This window comes from Bos indicus x Bos taurus, chromosome 11, assembly GCF_003369695.1.
Source record: "Bos indicus x Bos taurus breed Angus x Brahman F1 hybrid chromosome 11, Bos_hybrid_MaternalHap_v2.0, whole genome shotgun sequence".
Taxonomy (NCBI): Eukaryota; Metazoa; Chordata; class Mammalia; order Artiodactyla; family Bovidae; genus Bos; species Bos indicus x Bos taurus.
Genome location: NC_040086.1, coordinates 27,551,294 through 27,574,436, shown reverse-complemented (window position 1 = coordinate 27,574,436; position 23,143 = coordinate 27,551,294). Strand labels below are relative to the sequence as shown.

General features: G+C 37.7%; 1 protein-coding gene and 1 pseudogene across 3 annotated transcripts in view; one reads left to right on the top strand and one right to left on the bottom strand.

Annotated features, from left to right (window-relative positions):
* Positions 1-23,143, top strand: part of SRBD1 (S1 RNA binding domain 1) — a 244,569-nt gene that overhangs the window by 200,932 nt on the left and 20,494 nt on the right. For 2 of the 3 annotated variants that reach the window (XM_027555165.1, XM_027555167.1), the window contains 3 exons: positions 10,682-10,788; positions 12,505-12,681; positions 19,846-20,028. In XM_027555165.1, the coding sequence (XP_027410966.1) occupies positions 10,682-10,788; positions 12,505-12,681; positions 19,846-20,028 (467 nt within the window). The remainder of the gene's footprint in view (positions 1-10,681; positions 10,789-12,504; positions 12,682-19,845; positions 20,029-23,143) is intronic. The other variant, XM_027555166.1, reaches the window with a different exon arrangement.
* LOC113901165 lies at positions 4,368-6,024 on the bottom strand (annotated as a pseudogene).

Genomic DNA, 23,143 nt, shown 5'->3' with positions numbered 1-23,143 from the left:
CAGAAATAGAGGTTTTTCTGGAACTCTCTTACTTATTTGACGATCCAGTGGATGTTGGCAGTGTGATCTCTGGTTGCTCTGCCATTTCTAAATCCAGCTTGAACATCTGAAAGTTCATGATTCATGTACTGTTGAAGTCTGGCTTGGGGAATTTTGAGCATGACTTTGCTAGCTTGTGAGATGAGTGCAATCGTGAGGTAGTTTGAACATTCTTTGGCATTGCCTTTCTTTGGGTTTGGAATGAAAACTGACCTTTTCCAGTCCTGTGGCCACTGCTGAGTTTTCCAAATTTGCTGGCATATTGAGTGCAGCACTTTCACAGCATCATCTTTCAGGATTTGAAATAGCTCCACTGGAATTCCATCTCCTCCACTAGCTTTGTTCATTCATAGTGATGCTTCCTAAGACACACTTGACTTCGCATTCTAGGATGTCTGGCTCTAGGTGAGTGATCACACCATCGTGATTATCTGGGTCATGAAGATCTTTTTTGTATAGTTCTGTGTATTCTTGCCACCTTTTCTTAATATCTTGTGCTTCTGTTAGGTTCATACCATTTCTGTCCTTTATTGTGCTCATCTTTGCATGAAATGTTCTCTTGGTATCTCTAATTTTCTTGAAGAGATCTCTAGTCTAGAATTTTATTCTAGCAATCAGTAAATTTATTATCAGATCAGATTGAATCTTATAAAGGTTATTATGTCTTTTTAACAGAATTGAGTGGAAAGACAGTTTCCATTACCCCTTGCTCCTGTGTATGCACAATTGCCTCCTCCACTGGCTCCACTATCAACATTCCACACCAGGGTGATACAGGTTACATTCAGTGAATATACTGACACATCATTTCACCCAAAGTTCATAGTTTATATTAAAGTGAAAGTCACTCAGCTGTGTCTGACTCTTTGTGACCCCACGGACTGTACAGTCCATGGAATTCTCCAAGCCAGAATACTGGAGTGGGTAGCCTTTCCTTATTCCAGGGGATCTTCCCAACCCAGGGATTGAACCCAGGTCTTTCGCATTGTAGGCAGATTCTTTATCAGCTGAACCCCAAGGGAAGCCCAAGAATATTAGAGTGCGTAGCCTAGCACCTTCTCTAGCGGATCTTCCCAACCCAAGAATCGAACTGGGATCTCCTGCATTACAGGCAGATTCTTTACCAAGTGAGCCATCAGGGAAGCCCCTAGTTTATATTAAGGCTAATTACTCTAAATATGTTGTACATTCTATGGATTTTGACAAATATATAATGACACGTGGGCTTCCCAGGTGGCACAATGGTAAAGAATGCGCCTGCCAATGCAGGAGACACAGGAGATGTGGGTTCAATCCTTGGGTCAGAAAGATCCCCTGGAGGAGGAAATGACCACCTGCTCCAGTACTCTTGCCTAGGAAATCCCATGGACAGAGGAGCCTGGTGGGCTACAGTCTATGGGGTCGCAAAGAGTCATTCACAACCAGGTAACTGAGCACGCATGCATGACGACACGTATCCAGCATTGTAGTATCTTGCAGAATAGTTTCATTACCCTGAAGATACTCTCAACTGTGCTGACTGCTTCCTCCTCTCTGACCCCAGGCAACCACTCATCTTTTTTATTGTCTCTATAGTTTTGCTTTTTCCAGAATGTGATAGAGTTGGAATCAAACAGTGTGCAGCCCTTTTAAATTGACTTCTTTTTATGTAATAATATGTATTTAAGTTTCCTCCCTGTCTTTCTATGGCTTAATAGCACATTTATTTTCAGTGTTGAGTAATACTTCATTGTCTGATTGTACCATGATTATTTCTTCATCCACTTGCTGAAGAACATCTTGGTTGCTTCTAAGTTTTGGCAATTATGAATAAAACTATTTTTATCTTCTGGGAGAGATTATAGAGAACTGGTACAATTTCTTCCTTAAATGTTTGGTAGAATGAATGAGTCTGAAAAGGATTATTATAAAGTTTTTTAAAATGGATGTAGAGTAACCTTTACCCTAGGACTAGAATAGTCCCATTTCTAAGGCCTGACCATTCAGAGGTATCAGCAAAATACCTGGATGATCAGTGAGGTCTCCCTACTGTGACAGGCAGGACTTCCTATGTCTCCCTGCTCTGCAGTCACAGAAATCTCTGTATAGCCTCAAACTCCCAGACAGCTGCTTTTTTTTGCCTGGTCTATAGAGTCTTGTCCTGGTGCCCTGGGTATATGTAGCCAAGTATTTAGCCAGTTTTATAGTTGTTCATGGTGGGAAAAGTACTCTGGTACCAATTACTCTGTTATAGCTAAAAGTAGTAGTCTTGTTTGTTTTTCTCAAAAATGTCTTTGAGCAGATACTAAGGTGCACATATTTAGGCCAAGACTCCTTAAGACCAGCATATAAAAAGTACTGGAGTTTTGTGCTGAATGGAGATTTCAGAGATTATGCAGTGTCCTGGAAACAGAAATTCTGGTTGTCCAGAAGTGGGGAGACCTCACTGAACAAGTGTGGGGACTCCTTTGAGACCCAGAAGATCCAAACCTTAGGAGTGGAGCTGTTGTAGCCCTAGAGTCAGAGTGGAAGGTTGATTTGTTTAAAAATTAGTTTCCATTTGTCTTCTGCAGAACAGAGAAGACAGTCATTGTCCTAGCGATCTTTCTGTCAAGTTAACTCGAATAAACGGTTTTAAATTGAGTGGTATAAGTTAATGCAAATTGGGTGCCTAAATACTGAGTTAGCAGTAAAGGAGTCTCCAGCATACTCTTCATATGCTTTATGAGAGGACGAAGATTTACATAGAGAATGTCTTTCTAGGCTGTTTTTTCCCATTACAACCACTGGCTGTTCTTTAATTTGTTTCCAGATCTTTTAGAAAAGTACCTCCCGTGCTGAAATGCCTTTTGCCATCTTAATCCCAGAGCCCCATAGGCACAGTGAGTTGTTCATTGTACCTATGGTTTATTCATTTAAAAAAACAAAGATGTTCTGCTAGTTTTAGTATCTGTTTTCAAAAGAATCTGCTTATGAAGAAATATTTTTAAAGTCTTTTTCAAGACTTTTCAAGAGTATTTGTCTGTTACATGTAAATATGTATGATCCAGTAGAGAACATACAAGGTTTTAAAAAGATACGATGAGGAAAATATGGAACTTTGTTCAGTATTCCCTCCCCTAAATGTATCTGATTTTTACTTTTAGTAAAACAGTGTTACATACAGTATTTCTATGGTGCTGAACATTGTCTTAGTCTTTAAAGGAAGTATAGAAAGACCTCTTGTATACTAGATTCGAAGAATTGTAGGAGGAACTACTGTTAAATACACATTTTCTGTTTTCTCAAATGTTTTCCATTCTTCTGTCAGTTCTGTCTTTTATGGGTCACTCAACCCACACATTTCTGGATGACTTTTAAACTGTCACATGTCAACCAAAGAAAAGTAGATGTAAGATGAGGAAATGAACTTGCCTTATTAGAAATTGGCTAGACTTTTCCCGCAAAGGTTTTTACGTTTTTAGTTTCTAAGTGCATTTTGCATTTTGACAATAATAAGAAACAAGAAGGGACATGAGTGAATGATAATTGCTAAAGAAAATACTCAAGAATGGTGCATCAGAAAACCACTTGGGAATAAACCTAAAGTGTATATGGAATATGCAAAGTGAAATTTTGTTGCTGTAGTCTACAGACAGTGTTCCATCTGAGAGGATTTTTTGAAATAATTGTGAGATAATTTTAGTGCTTAGGACCAAATTAAAAAAAAAAATAAAAGAGCAGTTTAGATCAGCAATTCTTTAGAAGTTTGTGGTAGAGCAATAATAACAATGTGGATTCTGACCTCAAAAAAAGCTGACGAGTATAAATGACTGCTTATATTCCTTTTTAAAAATCCTGTAAATTTTAGGTAAAACTCTAATGACCCAAACAATATTTCTTTGAATTTGAAACAGTCTGTTTATAAAATTGAAATAACTTGCCCTGGAATTCAGAATAAGGTAACTTTAAAAAAAAATTGAACAATTCATCTTTCCTGGCATCAAGTCCTTTTTTTTTTTTTTTTGAAATTTTGTAAAAAACATTTTATTGCTGCAAAGGGAAACATGGTGACAAAAAGCCTTTAAGCGTATCTTAACGCAAATTACTATATTCAATGTCCAATGCAGTAAAAAAATACACAGAGCACAAAATACTTGCCTAACTTATCTGTTCTAGGGTAAGTATTCAATACATTAATGCACACTTGAATATATACTCCCAAGAGCAGCATTTAAGTTCAAATGATTAGAACAAACATACTAACAATACACATCTGTTATCCTCAACACCAATAAAGTAATAAAAATTAAGCTTAAAAATTCAATTTCTTGAAACTAAGTTAGGTAGCTATAAAAACTAAACTAAAATAGTCTTACCTTAATTTTACTAAACAAATGCCAAACATTTAGAAATTATATAAAACAAATTGTAATGTGTGGAATGCATGCAACATGGGTGTTAACTCTTATATTTTAAACTACTGAAATTCTTACCCTTTTCCACATTGGGACAAAATTTAAAGCTTCTTTTAAAACTGACTAATACCTTATATTTAATTTTCTTCTGCTTGCTCAACAGAAAAGCCGACAGGCTCTTCCTTTGCTTCTTCTTCCTCTACTTCCCCTACCCCATCCCCTTCTCCCTCTCCTTCCCCCACTGCCCCCACTTCCCCCTCTCCTTCTACATCCCCTCCTTCCTCTGTATCCCCCACTCCTTCCACTCCTCTACCTTCCCCTACTTCCTCTGCTTCCTCTACTTTCCCCACTTCCTCCTCTTCTTCCTCCTCTTCTTCCACAGGTTCGTCAATCTTTTCCTTTTCCTCCTCATCTCCTTCTATTTGTTGATCTTGAGAATGATCTTGAATTTCAAAGGGATTCTCACCCTTAATAAAACGTTCGTATCGTGCCTTCACTATTAGATTATTTAAAATGCTTGTAGCAGTCAAGACACTCTCTCTTTTTATTTGTTCCTTATAAGCCTGCTTTCCTTTGATATGATCAGGAGATTGTAAGTGCTGCTGAACTGAGCTATGTAAAGCAGGGATATACACACTGCAAGCACCGCAGTGAACAGTCTCTACTTTCATCATGTGATCATCTGCAGTAACACCTTCCATAACATCCTTTTCTATTATTTTGACTGCCTCTGTTTGATTATTTGTCTGTTGCTTACGAATAGATGTTTTCTTGAATTTATTTACCATACATTCATGCAAAAACTCCATAACCACTTTATCAAATTTGGTTTGTTTTTGAATATGATCTAATGTTTCCTGATGTGAAGGACTTCCCAGATGGAGTTCAATATCTTTTTCTTCAAATGTTCAAAATTTACAAAATGAACATGTGAATGCCATTCTGTATCCATCTCCATATTTCTCGCTGTTTTTTTCTCTTCTGCATCTTTGTTTCTCTCTCCGAGCTTCAATTCGCCGCTTTTCTTCTTCTTCATTTTTAGGATCAGTTTTTGTGGGTGATTTGCTGAGGCTCATCTTCTCCACAGGTTTTGCTAGCTTGGGTTTCTTGATAAAGGTTCCACCAGGCTTATTAAATGGTTATATCATTTTTCTCTTTATTCCTCTTGCAGCAGCAAATGTCACATTGGTGGGTTTATTTTGATAGTCAACAACAATTCCAGGTCTATGAATGCTTCCAAAATCACTCATAGGCTGCTACCCCCACCACCACCACCACTGTGATTGTCCATGCCATATGACTGGTTTAAGTAGGAGTCCATGGATCTTTGACCCCCATAGGATCCATGGCCATAGTCACGATCCATCCCTCTGTAAGATCCAGGGCCATAATCACGATCCATTCCATTAAAGCTCTGATAAGTATTTCTGCAAGCAGAGTGTGTATAATCGTCCTCGAAGTCCATGGCGGAGGCTCGGGGCCGATGGCCTCGGCGGCACTTGGCTAATCTGTGGCCGGAGAAGAGCACCCGTGACCCGCGGTTCCACACTACGAGTCAGCGCGACCAAGAGCGGCGCTACCGGCCCAGGAGCCGCAGGCCACAGCGAGCGGCATCAAGTCCTTGACGATTAGCACAATCAGTCCTGGGATCCTCCTGCCTCTAATACTCATGGCTACCAGTAGAGTGGTATGTCACAGCCCAGCTTTCAGCAGATGTAAACTGAGCTTCTTGAAGACTTGAAATTCATATGGTTTTTACTATACTTTCAATACTGAGCACAGCTAACACAGTGTCTGGTACATAGTAGTTGCTTAGAAAATGTTTTTAGAATGACAGATATCAATGCCTCTGATTTAATGTCAAAGACACTATTATGAGGACAATGTGGAACTCTGTTCAGTATTCCCTCCCCTAATCATATATGATTTTTACTTTTAGAAAATACTATTAACTCTTTAGTACTTTTGTAAGCAAATAGTTGGGGAAGAATGTAGGCAAAATCCAGGATTATAGATGACAGCAAAAATTTTTATTACATGAGTCTAACTGCTAGAGGGATTTAAAATGTATTTCAACCTAGTATGTTGTTATCTTGGACATACCCTTTTTTTTTTTTTTTTTTTTTAAGAGCATTAGCCTTGTAAAATTTTTTTAAAGGACTTTTTAAAAAAATAGCTATTCTGCCTTATGCTTTGTAATGACTTCATAATAATTCATGTTGTGGTTATTTCATCATTTATTTGTATCAGTACCTTCTGGGTGAATTTTTAGGTTGTACACACACATACGTACATACCTTTGAACAATAGTCTTGCTATTTCCTTAGAATAAATTCTGTGAAATTATGCACAAACTTTTTACAATTGTTGTGAGGATTAAATTAGATAGTATTATAAAAGCCTTATAACAGTGCCTGACAGTAAAATCTCAAGGACTTTGGTAGTATGGTTATTGTTCATTGTTTTTGTTTGTTTAGTCTTGCCACTAGACTTCAAGCCCCTAAATAAAATGACTGCTTCAACTAGAAAAACATCAGAGATCCCAACTCCAAGTGACTTGAACAATAAGGAAATTTATTATTCTTTTATTAAACAATAAGGAAATGTCATTGCTAGAAGGTCATTGTGTGTGTTGGGACGGGGGCAGAGTGGGCAGGAAATCCAGAACTGGTTAATACAGGATTTCAGGAAGATCCAGAGTCTTTGCAGATGTGTTACCTGCCATACTCAGGGAGACAGCTTGATCCTCAAGCCAGTCCTGGTGACATAAGATAATGCTTACTCCAGCTGCAGGAGGCATACTTGAATGAAAAGAAGAAAAGACATGGGTCTATATTTGAGAGGGATGTCTCTTTCTGAAAGCCTCAGAAGATATACCCTCACATTTTATTTCCTGTAACTGGATAAGTGGAATGAGACTGGTGATATTGGCTTAGCCCATTACTTTTTATACCTTTTGATCATGATACACAGTAGGAAATATATTTTATACCATGATCAAGATACTCATCACACATGTGTTTGCATATATGTATATGTCACTCTATACAGTAAAACATAATTGAAAATTAAACACTGCTTTTTATTTATATTTATATACAAGGGGTTTTAACCCTCAAATAAAAACATTCAGAAAGATTTCATGGGTAGTATAAGATGTTCATAAATTTGTTCCAGTCCAGAACACATGAAGACGGTGAGCCTATGTGGTACACTGTTGAGTCTATTCTTTTAAATTTAAAAATATAAATAAAAAACAGTGTTTAATTTTATCATAAGCAGTAAGGATAAGTATTATATTGAGGAGCTATTATTTTCAATACTCTTTGAGTATAGAATTCACTGATGATTCTTGCCTCTATCAATGGACATGTTCATTCAGTTGTGTCCGACTCTTTGCGACCCCATGGACTACAGCCTACCAGGCTCCTCTGTCTATGGGATTTTCCAGGCAAGAATACTGGAGTGGTTTGCCATTTCCCTCTCCAGGGGATCTTCCCAATCCAGGGATTGAACCCAGGTCTCCTGCACTGCAGGCAGACTCTACCATCTGAGCCACCAGGGAAGCCCAAGATTATTTACCACCTCCAATTACCTCTTTCTGTGAAAAATCAATTCTTCAGTGCTCAGCTTTCTTCACAGTCCAACTCTTACATCCATACATGACCACTGGAAAAACTATAGCCTTGACTAGACGGACCTTTGTTGGCAAAGTAATGTCTCTGCTTTTGAATATGCTATCTAGGTTGATCATAACTTTCCTTCCAAGGAGTAAGCGTCTTTTAATTTCATGGCTGCAATCCCATCTGTAGTGATTTTGGAGCCCAAAAAAATAAAGTCTGACACTGTTTCCCCTGTTTCCCCATCTATTTCCCATGAAGTGATGGAACCAGATACCATGATCTTAGTTTTCTGAATGTTGAGCTTTAAACCAACTTTTTGACTCTCCTCTTTCACTTTCATTAACAGGCTTTTGAGTTCCTCTTCACTTTCTGCCATAAGGGTGGTGTCATCTGCATATCTGAGGTTATTGATATTTCTCCCGGCAATCTTGATTCCAGCTTGTGCTTCTTCCAGCCCAGCGTTTCCCATGACGTACTCTGCATATAAGTTAAATAAGCAGGGTGACAATAGACAGGCTTGACACACTCCTTTTCCTATTTGGAACCAGTCTGTTGTTCCATGTCCAGTTCCAACTGTTGCTTCCTGACCTGCATATAGATTTCTCAAGAGGCAGGTCAGGTGGTCTGGTATTCCCATCTCTTGAAAAATTTTCCACAGTTTATTGTGATCCATACAGTCAGAGGCTTTGGCATAGTCAATAAAGCAGAAATAGCTATTTTTCTGGAACTCTCTTGCTTTTTCAGTGATCCAGCGGATGTTGGCAATTTGATTTCTGGTTCCTCTGCCTTTTCTAGATCCAGCTTGAACATCTGGAAGTTCTCAGTTCATGTACTATTGAAGCTTGGCTTGGAGAATTTTGAGCATCACTTTGCTAGCATGTGAGATGAGTGCAGTTGTGTGGTAGTTTGAACATTTTTTGGCATTGCCTTTCTTTGGGATTAGAATGAAAACTGACCTTTTCCAGTCCTGTGGCCACTGCTGAACTTTCCAAATTTGCTGACATATTGAGTGCAGCACTTTCACAGCATCATCTTTTAGGATTTGAAATAGCTCAACTGGAATTCCATCACCCCACTAGCTTTGTTCATAGTGATGCTTCCTAAGGCCCACTTGACTTCACACTCCAGGATGTCTGGCTCTGGGGGAGTGATCACACTATTGTGGCTATCTGGGTCATAAAGATCTTTTTTGTATAGTTTTTCTATATATTATTGCCACCTCTTCTTAATATCTTCTGCTTCTATTAGGTCCATACCGTTTCTGTCCTTTATCGTACCTATCTTTGCATGAAATGTTCCCATGGTATCTCTCATTTTCTTGAAAAAATCTCTAGTCTTTCCCATTCTATTGTTTTCCTCTATTTCTTTGCATTGATCACCGAGGAAGGCTTTCTTATCTCTCCTTGCTATTCTTTGCAACTCTGCATTCCGATGGGTTTATCTTTCCTTTTCTCCTTTGCCTTTTTCTTCTCTTTTCTCAGCTATTTGTAAGGCCTGGTCAGACATTTTGCCTTTTTGCATTTCTTTTTCTTGGGGATGGTCTTGATCACCACCGCCTGTATAATGTTACAAACCTCCATCCATAGTTCTTCAGGCACTCTTTCTATCAGGTCTAATCCTTTGAATCTATTTCTCACTTCCACTGTATAATCGTAAGGGATTTGATTTAGATGATACCTGAATGGTCTAGTGGTTTTCCGTACTTTCTTCAATTTAAGTCTGAATTTTACAATACAGAGTTCATGATCTGAGCCACAATCAGCTCCTGATCTTGCTTTTGCTGACTGTATAGAGCTTCTCCATCTTCGGCTGCAAAGAATATAATCAATCTGATTTCAGGATTGACCATCTGGTGATGTCCATGTGTAGAGTCTTCTTTTATCTTGTTGGAAGAGGATGTTTGCTGTGACCAGTGTGTTCTTTTGGCAAAACTCTGTTAGCCTTTGCCCTGCTTCTTTTTGTACTCTAAGACCAAACTTGCCTATTATTCTAGGTATCTCTTGACTTCCTCCTTTTGCATTCCAGTCCCCTATGATGAAAAGGACATCTTTTTCTTTTTCTTTTTTTTTTGAAAAAAAGACTTATAAGCAATAGGCTCTTCAATTTCATGAAATATGAGAGTTCGGTTTACTGTCAAACTTACTGAATATTCATGTTCTCCTTCCTGTTCACTCTTCTCTTAAGAACAAAGGGTCATAATACACATGCAAGTGAAGACAAGACTTCAAGGTGGCGGGCCAATAATAGTAACCAGCATTGGCTCAGTGTGCTCCCAGAACCAGCAGCAGCAGTACTGCAGAGCTTGTTGGAATGTAAATTCTCAGGCCCCAACCCAGACCTACTGAATCAAAGACTCTTGGTGTGGGGCCCAGCAACCTGTGTTTTAACGAACTCGAGAGGTAATTTTTATGGCAAGCTAAAGGAAAAATACTGGTGCTGTTGTACTCAAGTGTTTAAGTAGAGAGTATGAAACACAGATTCCTAAAGTTTAGGTCAGTTACATCAGCAAACAGTGTTTAAGAGAAATGAACAAATTGACTTTGCTGTGTCTTAGCCTGCTACCTGTAATACAGGCAAAGTAATGGAATAGTCCAAGAATTCCACATTCTTTACTTTTGATTGATGTTTGATCTTTCTTTTCAGCACGATGTATCTCAGACTCTGCTCAAGGCAACACTGGACAGTGTTGTAGAAGAATGTGTCAGTTTTGTGGGAGTGGATATTAACATCTGTTCAGAAGTTTTGTTAAGGTGAGACAGGAAGTCTGTGGCTGAAGATTACAGAATCTTAAGTTTCTTTACTGACTGTCCAAACTCAGTTAGAACAAGGGGACACGTGTGAAGTTGCCAAGTATAGAAAATTGATCAGTTCATACATTGCTTTAAGTCATCAGCCAGGGAGGAAGACATCATTTAAGAAAATAATCATAACAATTCATATATATTATAATTTTTAATACTGAAAATCTAAAGTGAAGAGCATATGATAACTGTTGAGTCACTGCTGCTGCTGCTGCTAAGTTATTTCAGTCGTGTCCGACTGTGTGACCTCATAGACGGCAGCCCACCAGGCTCCCCCGTCCCTGTGATTCTCCAGGCAAGAGCACTGGAGTGGGTTGCCATTTCCTTCTCCAATGCATGAAAGTGAAAGGTGAAAATGAAGTCACTCAGTCGTGTACAACTCTTAGCAACCCCATGGACTACAGCCTATCAGGCCTCTCCGCCCGTGGGATTTTCCAGGCAAGAGTACTGGAGTGGGATGACATTGCCTTCTCCATTGAGTCACTAATAGAATTTAAATAAGGTTAACATGGAAAAGAGCCATTTCCCATCACATAATAAATAGGTAGATATTTTTCACTAGTTCAGTCTCTTGCTTACATCTGTCAAAGCTGGCCATCACCAGAAGATAAATTCTGAGGGAACACGGTATATGGTTACCATATTTTTACCTTGATTCCTCAAGTTACATATCAAAATCTTCATCATATTAATACTATTATCATGACTTACATGCTGTTTTTTCCCCTGGGGTTACAGAAGAGCTGTTCTTTTGTTCCTAATCTTACATTTATTATACAAGTCTGGAAATTCTGGACCTCTGGGAAAAAATCTAGATCCTTCTGCTTTGAAATTAGAACAGCAGAAAATAATCCCTTGCATTTTAAGGTGTTGCCTCCCTGGTGGCTCAATGGTCGAGAACCCACCTGCCTAGCAGGAGAGGCAAGTTCAATCCCTGTATTGGGAAGATCCACTGAAGAAGGAAATAGCAACCTACTCTAGAATTCTTGCCTGAGAAATCTCATGGACAGAGGATCCTCGCAAGCTACACAGTCCATGAGGTCACAAAGAGTCAGACACAACTTAGCAACTACACAAGAGCAACTTTCTACCATAGTAATAAACATTCCATAATTCAATATATGGAATTCTATAATAGAATTCAGATTCTCTAATTAACATCAAGTCAACTACCTAATGACAGAGTATTTTTTATCATGGATAAGTGCCTTTCCACCGTTTAAGTCTTTACTGAGGAGAACAGGCTGACAAAAAATAAGATAGTACAACGCAACTGTAGCTATGGTAACTTCTGCTCCTGAATCACTTTGTAAGCTAACTGGGAATAGGCAGAATTATTACTTGCCTTAGAAATACAAGTAGTGTAACTAGTGTAGAAATACTGTAGGAAAAGTAGTGTTCTTACACCTCTGTTCCCCAGTTTGCCAGCATCTTTATGACAGCCCTGGTTTTGTCACTGTTTTGCTTCCTACTGTCCTTCACTCCTCTTGGAAAACTGTTTCCCCTTTGTCTTTTTGACATAACCCACCTTTGATTAACTGAACTTAGAGACATATGAAAGATATAATTGCAATTGCTTTTATGTTTCTTTACATGCCATCTTTTCTTTCAGTTCTCTTAGAACAATTATACTGGCCACGTTACTCATTTTGTTTATTTTTTTAGGCATATCGCTGGACTCAATGCCAACCGAGCCAAAAATATTATTGAATGGCGTGAGAAAAATGGGCCATTCATCAACCGAGAACAGCTGAAGAAAGTGAAAGGGCTGGGTCCAAAATCTTTCCAACAATGTGCTGGTTTCATCAGAGTCAACCAGGATTATATTCGAACATTTTGCAGGTGATTATTAAAGTGTACACTGTCGTTTCTAATATAAAGCTACTTTTGTACTGTTACCCATCCTTCTCACTGGCATAAATCCTAGCTGTTCATTTCTTCATTCTTTCATTCAATATGTGTAGACTATCTTAATCTTTACTAGGCATTGGGAATACAGCAGTGAACAAATGAACAAATTCACTGGCCTCACGGAGTTAAGTTTTAATAAATGAGACAGACAATAAATAAACTAGTAAAACAGTTTCAGATAAGTGTTATAAAAATTAAAACAAAGCAATATGATGGTATCTTAGGGAGCAATAAACTGCTTTATATGAGTTATTTACTGAAAAGTTATTTGAGCCAAGTTTTGAATGAAATGAAGTAGCCAGTCACATAGGGATCAGAAGGAAGGCATTCAAGCAGAGCAGACAGTATGTGTGCAGCGGCCTGAGGCAGGACCACTTTGGTGCACTTAGGAAAAGAAGCTAAGGGCAATGTGATCGGAGCACCACAAGTGGAAGGACTGGCACAAGATGAGGCTACAAAGAAGACTTTGCAATGACCACTTCAGAGTGACAGCTGTTCCCCTAAGCATAGTTGAGGGACTTCCCTGGTGGTCCAGTGGTTAAGACAATGTGCTGCTACTCCAAGGGCCACAAAGTCCATTCCTGGTCAGTGGAGTTCCGCATGCCTTGGGGGTGTGGCCAAAAAAAAAAAGGGGGGGGGGGCAGCATAATTGAGTTTCCCTGCTTCTTCCTCAATGAAAACGGGCCAAGGCATTAATTAGCAGATGTGTAAACTAAGAGCTAAATTCTTGCTTTCTAATCCTGGTAGCACAAAAAGCAAAGAAATTGGGTGAACGTCTTAGCATTTTGTAGTCATAAAAGACTGGCTTTTATGCATTTGCTGCTCTGGGGTCGCACCGAGTTGGACGCGACTGACGCGACTTAGCAGCAGCAGCTTTGGAACTACTTGATTCATTCATTGTGTATTTTTTTCTTCTGACACAAAAGTTATAATCATTTATTTTTTTCTGGAAAAGACTGAGGGAAAACCAGCCCCTCTGAAAAGCAGAATATATTTTGAAGCCATAGTAATTAAAACAGTTTGGGTTTGATGTAGAAATAGGTAGAACAGAATAGAGTCTGCAATACACTAAAACACAGAGGGAATTTAATTTATGATAAAGGTGACACTTCATATAGTGGGAAGAATCGATTAATTAACCAGTAAAGCACTTGGTTAGTAAATTCAAACAGTATAAAAAAGAATAAAGTGAAAAGTGTACCCCAACTTGTCCCTTCAAAATAGTTTCTTATTATTGCTTCCAAAACTAAATGTATACTTATATAAGCTTATATATATGTGTCTATTATTTTTAAATGCATACAGAACAACTTATGGTATACAACTAGTTGAAACTTGTTTTGTTTCAGTAATATATCTTGGGTCTCTTTCCACATATTACTTATTGACTTATATCATTCTTTATATATGCCAGCACAGTATTTAATTTATAAATGGACTGTAATTTAATCTAATCAGTGCTCTGTTGAACATTTGGGTTATTTCAAAGCCGTAGTTGTTTTCAACTGGTAATGAAGGACTTGAAGATTCACCACTATTATATTTCCTTGATGGGTCATGCATTTATTCAGAATGACTACTGCTATCTTATTGAGTGCTTTTATTTTCAAATCTATTTTGTTTGCTAACGTTGTTGCCGTATCTGCCTTTTCAGAATATGCTTGGTATTTTTTATTTTCAAACTTTCTATGATGTTCAGTTTTTTATATGACTCATAGATTTTCTGTTTTTGCTTAATCTTAATCCATTCAAAGTTATGCTTATTGATATGTTTGAACTTCCATCTTTTATATTTTCTCTTCATGCCTCCTGATTCTTTTTTTTTCATGCAGTTTGTTACATTTGTCAGTTAACAGGGCTCCTTCCTGTTTTTCTCCTTGTCTTCCTTCACTTCAGTTCAGTTGCTCAGTCGTGTCCGACTCTTTGCAACCCCATGCCTGCCCTGGCTTCCTGTCTATCACCAACTCCTGGAATTTACCCAAACTCATGTCCATTGAGTTGGTGATGCCATCTAACCATCTCATCCTCTGTTGTCCCCTTTTCCTCCTGCCCTCAATCTTTCCCAGCATCAGGGACTTTTCAGATGAGTCAGCTCTTCCCATCAGGTGGCCAAAGTATTGGAGTTTCAGCTTCAGCATCAGTCCTTCCAATGAACACCCAGGACTGATCTGCTTTACATGGACTGGTTGGATCTCCTTGCAGTCCAAGGGACTCTCAAGAGTCTTCTCCAACACCACAGTTCAAAAGCATTGATTCTTCAGTGCTCAGCATTCTTTACAGTCCAACTCTCACATCCATACATGACTACTGGAAAAACCGGTAGTCTTGACTAGACAAACCTTTGTTGACAAAGTAATGTCTCTGCTTTTTAATATGCTATCTAGGTTGGTCATAACTTTCCTTCCAAGGAGTGTCTTTTAATTTCATGGCTGCAGTCACCATCTGCAGTGATTTTGGAGCCCCCAAAAATAATGTCTGACACTGTTTCCACTGTTTCCCCATCTGTTTGCCATGAAGTGATGGGAACAGGTGCCATGATCTTAGTTTTCTGAATTTAAGCCAACTTTTTCATTCTCCTCTTTCACTTTCATCAAAAAGCTCTTTAGTTCTTCACTTTCTGCCATAAGGGTGATGTCATCTGCATATCTGAGGTTATTGATATTTCTCCTGGCAGTCTTTTTTTTTTTTTGGCTAATAATTTTGTTTTATTTGTGCTTACTATCAACTTGTATTTCACCTTTTAGAAATTTTTCTCTACATACATTTTTTTTAGTTTTAGTGCTTTAAAAAAATTTTTTTAATTTAAATTTATTTATTTTAATTGGAGGCTTATTACTTTACAGTATTTTATTGATTTTACCATCAGATCGGATCAGATCAGTCGCTCAGTCGTGTCCGACTCTGCAACCCCATGAATCGCAGCACGCCAGGCCTCCCTGTCCATCACCAACTCCCAGAGTTCACTCAGACTCACGTCCATCAAGTCAGTGATGCCATCCAGCCATCTCATCCTCTGTCGTTCCCTTATCCTCTTGCCCCCAATACCTCCCAGCATCAGAGTCTTTTCCAATGAGTCAACTCTTCACGTGAGGTGGCCAAAGTACTAGAGTTTCAGCTTTAGCATCATTCCTTCCAAAGAAATCCCAGGGCTGATCTCCTTCAGAATGGACTGGTTGGATCTCCCTGCAGTCCAAGGGACTCTCAAGAGTCTTCTCCAACACCACAGTTCAAAAGCATCAATTCTTTGGCGCTCAGCCTTCTTCACAGTCCAACTCTCACATCCATACATGACCACAGGAAAAACCATAGCCTTGACTAGATGGACCTTTGTTGGCAAAGTAATGTCTCTGCTTTATGCTTCTGGTTTTGCCATACATCAACATGAATCCGCCACGGGTGTACATGTGCTCCCCATCCTGAACCCCCCTCCCACCTCCCTCCCCATACCATCCCTCTGGGTCATCCCAGTGCACCAGCCCCAAGCATCCTGCATTGAACCTGGACTGGCGATTCGTTTCTTATATGATATTATACATGTTTCAATGCCATTCTCCCAAATCATCCCACCCTCTCCCTCTCCCACAGAGTCCAAAAGACTGTTGTATACATCTGTGTCTCTTTTGCTGTCTCGCATACAAGGGTTATTGTTACCATCTTTCTAAATTCCATATATATGCGTTAGTATACTGTATTGGTGTTTTTCTTTCTGGCTTACTTCACTCTGTATAATAGGCTCCAGTTTCATCCACCTCATTAGAACTGATTCAAATGTATTCTTTTTAATGGCTGAGTAATATTCCATTGTGTATATGTACCACAGCTTTCTTATCCATTTGTCTGCTGATGGACATCTAGGTTGCTTCCATGTCCTGGCTATTATAAACAGTCTTGATTCTAGCTTGTGCTTCCTCCAGCCCAGCATTTCTCATGATGCACTCTGCATATAAGTTAAATAAGCAGGGTGACAATAGACAGCCTTGATGTATTCCTTTTCCTATTTGGAACCAGTCTGTTGTTCCATGTCCAGTTCTAACTGTTGCTTCCTGACCTGCATACAGATTTCTCAAGAGACAGGTCAGGTGGCCTGGTATTCCCATCTTTTTCAGCATTTTCCACAGTTTATTGTGACCCACACAGTCAAAGGCTTTGGCATAGTCAGTAAAGCAGAAATAGATGTTTTTCTGGAACTCTTTTGCTTTTTCAGTGATCCAGTGTATGTTGCCAATTTGACTCTGGTTCCTCTGCCTTTCCTAAATCCAGCTTGAACATTTGGAAGTTCACGGTTCTCGTATTGCTGAAGCCTGGCTTGGAGAATTTTGAGCATTATTTTGCTAGCGTGTGAGATGAGTGCAATTGTGCAGTAGTTTGAGCATTCTTTGGCATTGCCTTTCTTTGGGATTGGAATGAAAACTGACCTTTTCCAGTCCTGTGGCCACTGCTGAGTTCTCCAAATTTGTTGGCATATTGAGTGCAGCACTTTCACAGCATCATCTTTCAAGATTTGAAATAGCTCGACTGGAATTCCATCACCTCCACTAGCTTTGTTCGTAGTGATGCTTCCTAAGGCCCACTTGAGTTTGCATTCCAGGATGTCTAGCTCTAGGTGAGTGATCACACCATCATGATTATCTGGGTCATGAAGATCTTTTTTGTATAGTTCTTCTGTGTATTCTTGCCATCTCTTTTTAATATCTTCTGCTTTTGTTAGTTCCATACCATTTCTGTCCTTTATTGTGCCCATCTTTGCATGAAAAGTTCCCTTGGTATCTCTGATTTTCTTAAAGAGATCTCTAGTCTTTCCCATTCTATTATTTTCCTCTATTTCTTTTCACTGATCACTGAGGAAAGCTTTATTATCTCTCCTTGCTATTCTTTGGAAACCCCAGTAAGACAGTAGGTGCTAAGAGAGGTCATCAGAGGGCAGACAGACTGAAACCACAATCACAGAAAACTAGCCAATCTGATCGTATGGACCACAGCCTTGTCTAACTCAATGAAACTAAGCCATGCCGTGTAGGGCCACTCAAGATGGACGGGTCATGGTGGAGAGTTCTCACAAAATGTGATCCACTGGAGAAGGGAATGGCCAAACCCCTTCAATATTCTTGCCTTGAGAACCCCATAAATAGTATGAAAAGGCAAAAAGATAGGACACTGAAAGATGAACTCCCCAGGTCGGTAGCTGCCCAATATGCTACTGGAGGTCAGTGGAGAAATAACTCCAGAAAGAATGAAGGGACAGAGCCAAAGCAAAAACAACACCCAGTTGTGGATGTGACTTGTGATAGAAGCAAGGTCCAATGCTGTAAAGAGCAATATTGCATAGGAACCTGGAATGTTAGTTCCATGAATCAAGGCAAATTGGAAGTGGTCAAACAGGAGATGCCAAGAGTGTACATCAACATTTTAGGGATCGGTGAACTAAAGTGGACCGGAATGGTTGAATTTAACTCAGATAACCATTATATCTATTACTGTGGGCAGGAATCCCTTAGAAGAAATGGGATAGCCATCATAGTCAACAAAAGAGTCCAAAATGCAGTACTTGGATGCAACTCAAAAAATGACAGAATGATCTCTGTTTGTTTCTAAGGCAAACCATTCATTATCACAGTAATCCAAGTCTGTGCCCCAACCAGTAATGCTGAAGAAGCTGAAGTTGAACAGTTCTATGAAGACCTACAAGACCTTTTAGAACTAACACCCAAAAAGATGTCCTTTTCATTACAGGGGACTGGAATGCAAAAATAGGAAGTCAAGAAACACCTGGAATATCAGGCAAATTTGGCCTTTGAGTACAGAATGAAGCAGGGCAAAGGCTAAAAGAGTTTTGCCAAGAGAATGCACTGGTCATAGCAAACACTCTCTTCCAACAACACAAGAGAAGACTCTACACATGAACATCACCATATGGCCAACACCGAAATCAGATTGTCTTCCTTACTCATCTTTATCTCCTCTTAGTAATTTCAGCTTTTGTATCTTTCTTCTGTTCTTCTGGTTATTATCTTTAAATTTGATTTGGATTGGTCTCTGGAGTTAATAGGTGTCTCTGTACTCCTCCTAGAGAAAAGTAGTACCAAAGGTCTCTTCCCAACCTTCTTCCCTTCAATGCTGTGTCCTGTGGTGAGATAATCTGGGATTTTAGTTTCAGACTGTTCTTTTTATACATTTTTTACAATATTCATGAACAGTTATTTAACCTAGTGATTTTTATGGTTCCTGTACTCATCACTGTTTCTTATAGCCCACATTATCATTTTTCTTGAACTCAATGTTTTTGCTGGAGTTCATACTCAAGAATTGCTTTTCAGAGAGAGTATATTATATGGGTTATACCACAGTCCTTACATGTCTGAAAGTGATTTTAACTTGACTGTAGTTTGCCTAGGTATATAATTCTAGATTCAAAATCATTTTGTCTCAGACTTAAAATATTGTTCCACTATGTTCCGGTGTCTGTGTTTGTCAGTGAGAAAACTGATGCCAGTTTGATTCTAGTTCCTTTCAAAGTAATGTTTTATTTTTATCTCTTAATTTTTTAAATTCTAAAGTTTCCCTGTCATAAGTCAAATGTGAGTCTTTTTCTAGTCATTCTTTTCCCATTCATTCTGTTTTATACTCAGTAGATTCCTTTGGGGAGCTTGTGGGTTTTTTTTGTTTTTTTTTTTGGAGCTTCTGTTTTTTTTCAGCTCTGAGAAATCACCTTTTCTTTCTCCTCCTCATTTAATTTATTTTCGTCTGTTTTTCTCTGTTCTCTCCTAGAATGCCAATTACACGGGCAGAATCAATTAAGAATGTTTGGGGCTTTAAGTAACAGAAAGCCCTATTAATAGGTTTAAACAAATAAGTGGTAATGTCTGTGAAGTGCATGGTCAAAATCTGGTGGCTGTTTGTGTATATTTATTTGGCAGAGAAGTAAGCTCATTTTTAATGAAAGACTCTAACCCTCTGCCCACCCTTTAACCCTCCCACATCCCCCCATAGTGTTTTTTTTTTTTTATGACAGAAACATAGTATTATTTTATTTTATTTTTTAATTAAAAGATAATTGCTTTACAGAAGTTTGTTATTTTCTGTTTTGAATGGTTACAGTAGTCAGCAAACTGAATCTGCAGGCCAAACTCAGGGAGTTGCTGTAACAGCTTCAGCAGGTGTTGAGGTCACAAATGAGAAGCAAGGCAAGAAAAGGAGCAAAACTACAGTGAACGTTGTACTAAAGCCAAATCCTTTGGACCAAACTTGTATTCACCCGGAATCGTATGACACAGCAATGAGGTAAGTCTGGGGCCCCTGTGGGAATTCTCTGTGCTCACAATGAGTTCTCTACAGCAAATGGCCTTTGTTATGACATAATGGAGACTTTAAAAATATGACCGTGTTTAACATGACAACATTTTTGAGAAGTTCCGCATTGCTGAGTTGTGTGGCACATTATTTTATTTCAGTGAGGAATGAAACCATTATTCCTGGAGCAGTGTCAAGCTAATAAACCCTGGTCCTAATGGTGAAGTGTGTGTAATGGAAATTGCATGGCACTCTCCTCTGTTTGTTTTGGAAATTAACAAGACACAAATGACTAGCACCTGGCTTAAAGCTTATGCTTATCTAAAGATAAAGGCCTTCAGTAAACAGCCAGCTCTCAGATTTCATAAGAAATATTGCCCTGCTTAGTTATTATAGAGTCTAAGAAATGATACACTTTTAATGAGAATACATTAATTAACACAGGGAAAGGTTTGAGTACAAGGGAAAGTTTAAAATTAGACATTAAAAGAAAAAAATTTAATACCACATTTGATTAGTTCACGGTTTTTAATTAGTTCAAAAATAGTGACTTGCTACACAACTACGTACTTAAGACTTCTAGTGAACTAAACAGTTGAAAAATAGTGGACATTTTAATTTTCACTGAATCTAAGATTTTTAACTTGTTTTAAAATAATTTATGTTTGATTATTTTAAGAAATGTAATTTAATTTCTTTTAAAATGTTTAAGATTGTAAACATTTTAGAAATTTCTATAAACATTATAGAAAACTTAGAAAATACAAAAAAAAGAATACTCTGTCAACATCAGCAGTGATATCTTTTTTCTCCCAATATTTTATTATAAAAAAATTTAAGCATAGAGAAATGTTGAAAAAAATTTTTACAGTGAATCCCAATATACCCTCACCTAGATTTTAGCATTAATATTTTGTTATGCCCGTGTTTTCACTTATCCATCTTTTGTCCATTAGTCCATTTCTTTTTTATATATATTTTAAAGAAAATTGCAGATATCAGCACACTTTTAGCTAATACTTTGGCATGTATATCATTAACTAGAATTCAGTAGTTCTTGATCTTTTTGTCTTTTGAGGTAAAATTCACATACATTTAAATTTTAGGTGTATAAGAGCTGAATTTTGGCAAATAAATACCTACATCTGGTAACCCAAACCTCTATCAAGATGAAAAACGTTACCATCATCCTAAAATGTTTCTTTGTACCCCTTCCCAGATAATCCCTGGGATTAATAGAATCCCATATTCTAGCATAATCCTTGTTAACATAATCCCTGTCCTAGCCTCTCAGAGCTGACCACATGTTCACATTTTTCAACCAAAGATTAGTTTCCCTCTTCTTGAACTTCATATGAATGACATCATACAGTTGTACTTTTTTGTGTAAGGCTTCTTTCAACATTTAGAGATTTTTTAAATTCATGTTTTAACATGAACAAGTATCTGGTTCCTTTTTATTGCTAAATAATTGTGCCATTGTATGATTATTCCATAGTTTATTCTCCTTACTGAAGGAACTTTGCCTATTTCCAAGTTTTTGGCTATTTTGAGTAAAGCCACTTTGAACATTCTTGTATAATTTTTGTTGTTGACATGTATTATTTTCACTTACCTTGGAAAAATACTTAGGAGAGGATTTGCTAGGTCATAAATCAGGTGTTTAGTTTTTTTTTAGAAATTTCTAGACTGTACTCCAGTGTAATTAATTGTACCATTTTAAACTTCCATCAACAATGCTAACAGTTCTCTTTGCCATCATCTGGTATTAGTCTTTTTAATGTTAGCCATTCTCGTGTATTTGTGTCTGTGGTAGTATCTCTGTGGTTTTAATTTGCATTTCCCTGGTGACATTGAGCACTTTCTTGTGTGCTTCTTAGCCATTTGTATATCTTCTTCTGTGAACCCTCTGTTCATATCATTTAGCCATTTTCTAATTGAGTTGTTTTTTTTATTATTGAGTCACGAGAATTTTAAAAACATATTCTGTATATTATTAGTCCTTTGTCAAATATATGTTCCACAAATATTTTGCCCTAGTTTGTGGCTTACCTCTTTATTTTCTTATTAATGTGCAGAAGTTTTGAAATTTTGGTGTCTAATTTATCCATTTTTTCTTCCATATGAAGTTACTTCTTTGTATGTGCTAAGAATCTTTCGCCTATCTCAAGTCATGAATCTATTCTTCAGTGTTTTCTTCTTAAAACTTGATGATTTTAGCTTTTACATTCAGTGATATATCTGAAGTTAATATGATTTGAACTAGGGGTCAAGGTTCACTTTCTTTCTTCATTGTGAACATTTAGTTATTCCAGCACCGTTTTAAAAAACAATAACAAAAACACAATTTCTCTTTACCCATTGTTTTGTGCCTTTGTTTAAAATAGAAGACTCTGTAAGTGTGAATCTATTTCTAGCTCTCTCTTCTATTTCATTGATCTTTTTGTCTGTACCATACTATCTTGATTACTATAATTTTATGCTGAATTTTGAAGTCAGATAGTGTAAGACCTCTGACTTTGTTTTTCCAACAGTGCTCTGAATATTCTAGAGGATTTGATTTTCCTATAAATTGTAGAATGAACTTGTCAATTTACATTAAAAAAAAAAAACAAAACCTGGTAGGATTCTGATTGGGCTTATATTGAGTCCATAGGTGAATTTAGGAACAACTGATGTCTTCATAATATTTATTGAGTCTTTTGATAGTGGACTTACTTTATCTTTCCATTTATTTAAAACTTCTGTCATTTCTCTCAACAGTGTTTTTTAGTTTCTAGTGTAGCGGTCTTGCATATGTTTTATTAAATATGCTTTTAAACCCTATTGCAAGTAGAATTTTTAAAAATTTGTTGCTGATTGTTTTCTGCTAATATGTGAAGACAAAATTGCTTTTTAATAGTAACTTTGTATCCTGTGACCTTGATAAGTTCATTTACTAGATCTTAGTAGGTGTTTGTGGATTCTTTAAATCTTCCTATATAAACAATTACATTATCAGCAAATAAATAGACTACTTTTTTTTTTAATCTTCATGCTTTTCGTTTCTCTTCCTTGCCTATTGCAACAGCCAGAATTTTCAGTACTGTATTGAATAGGAGTGGTC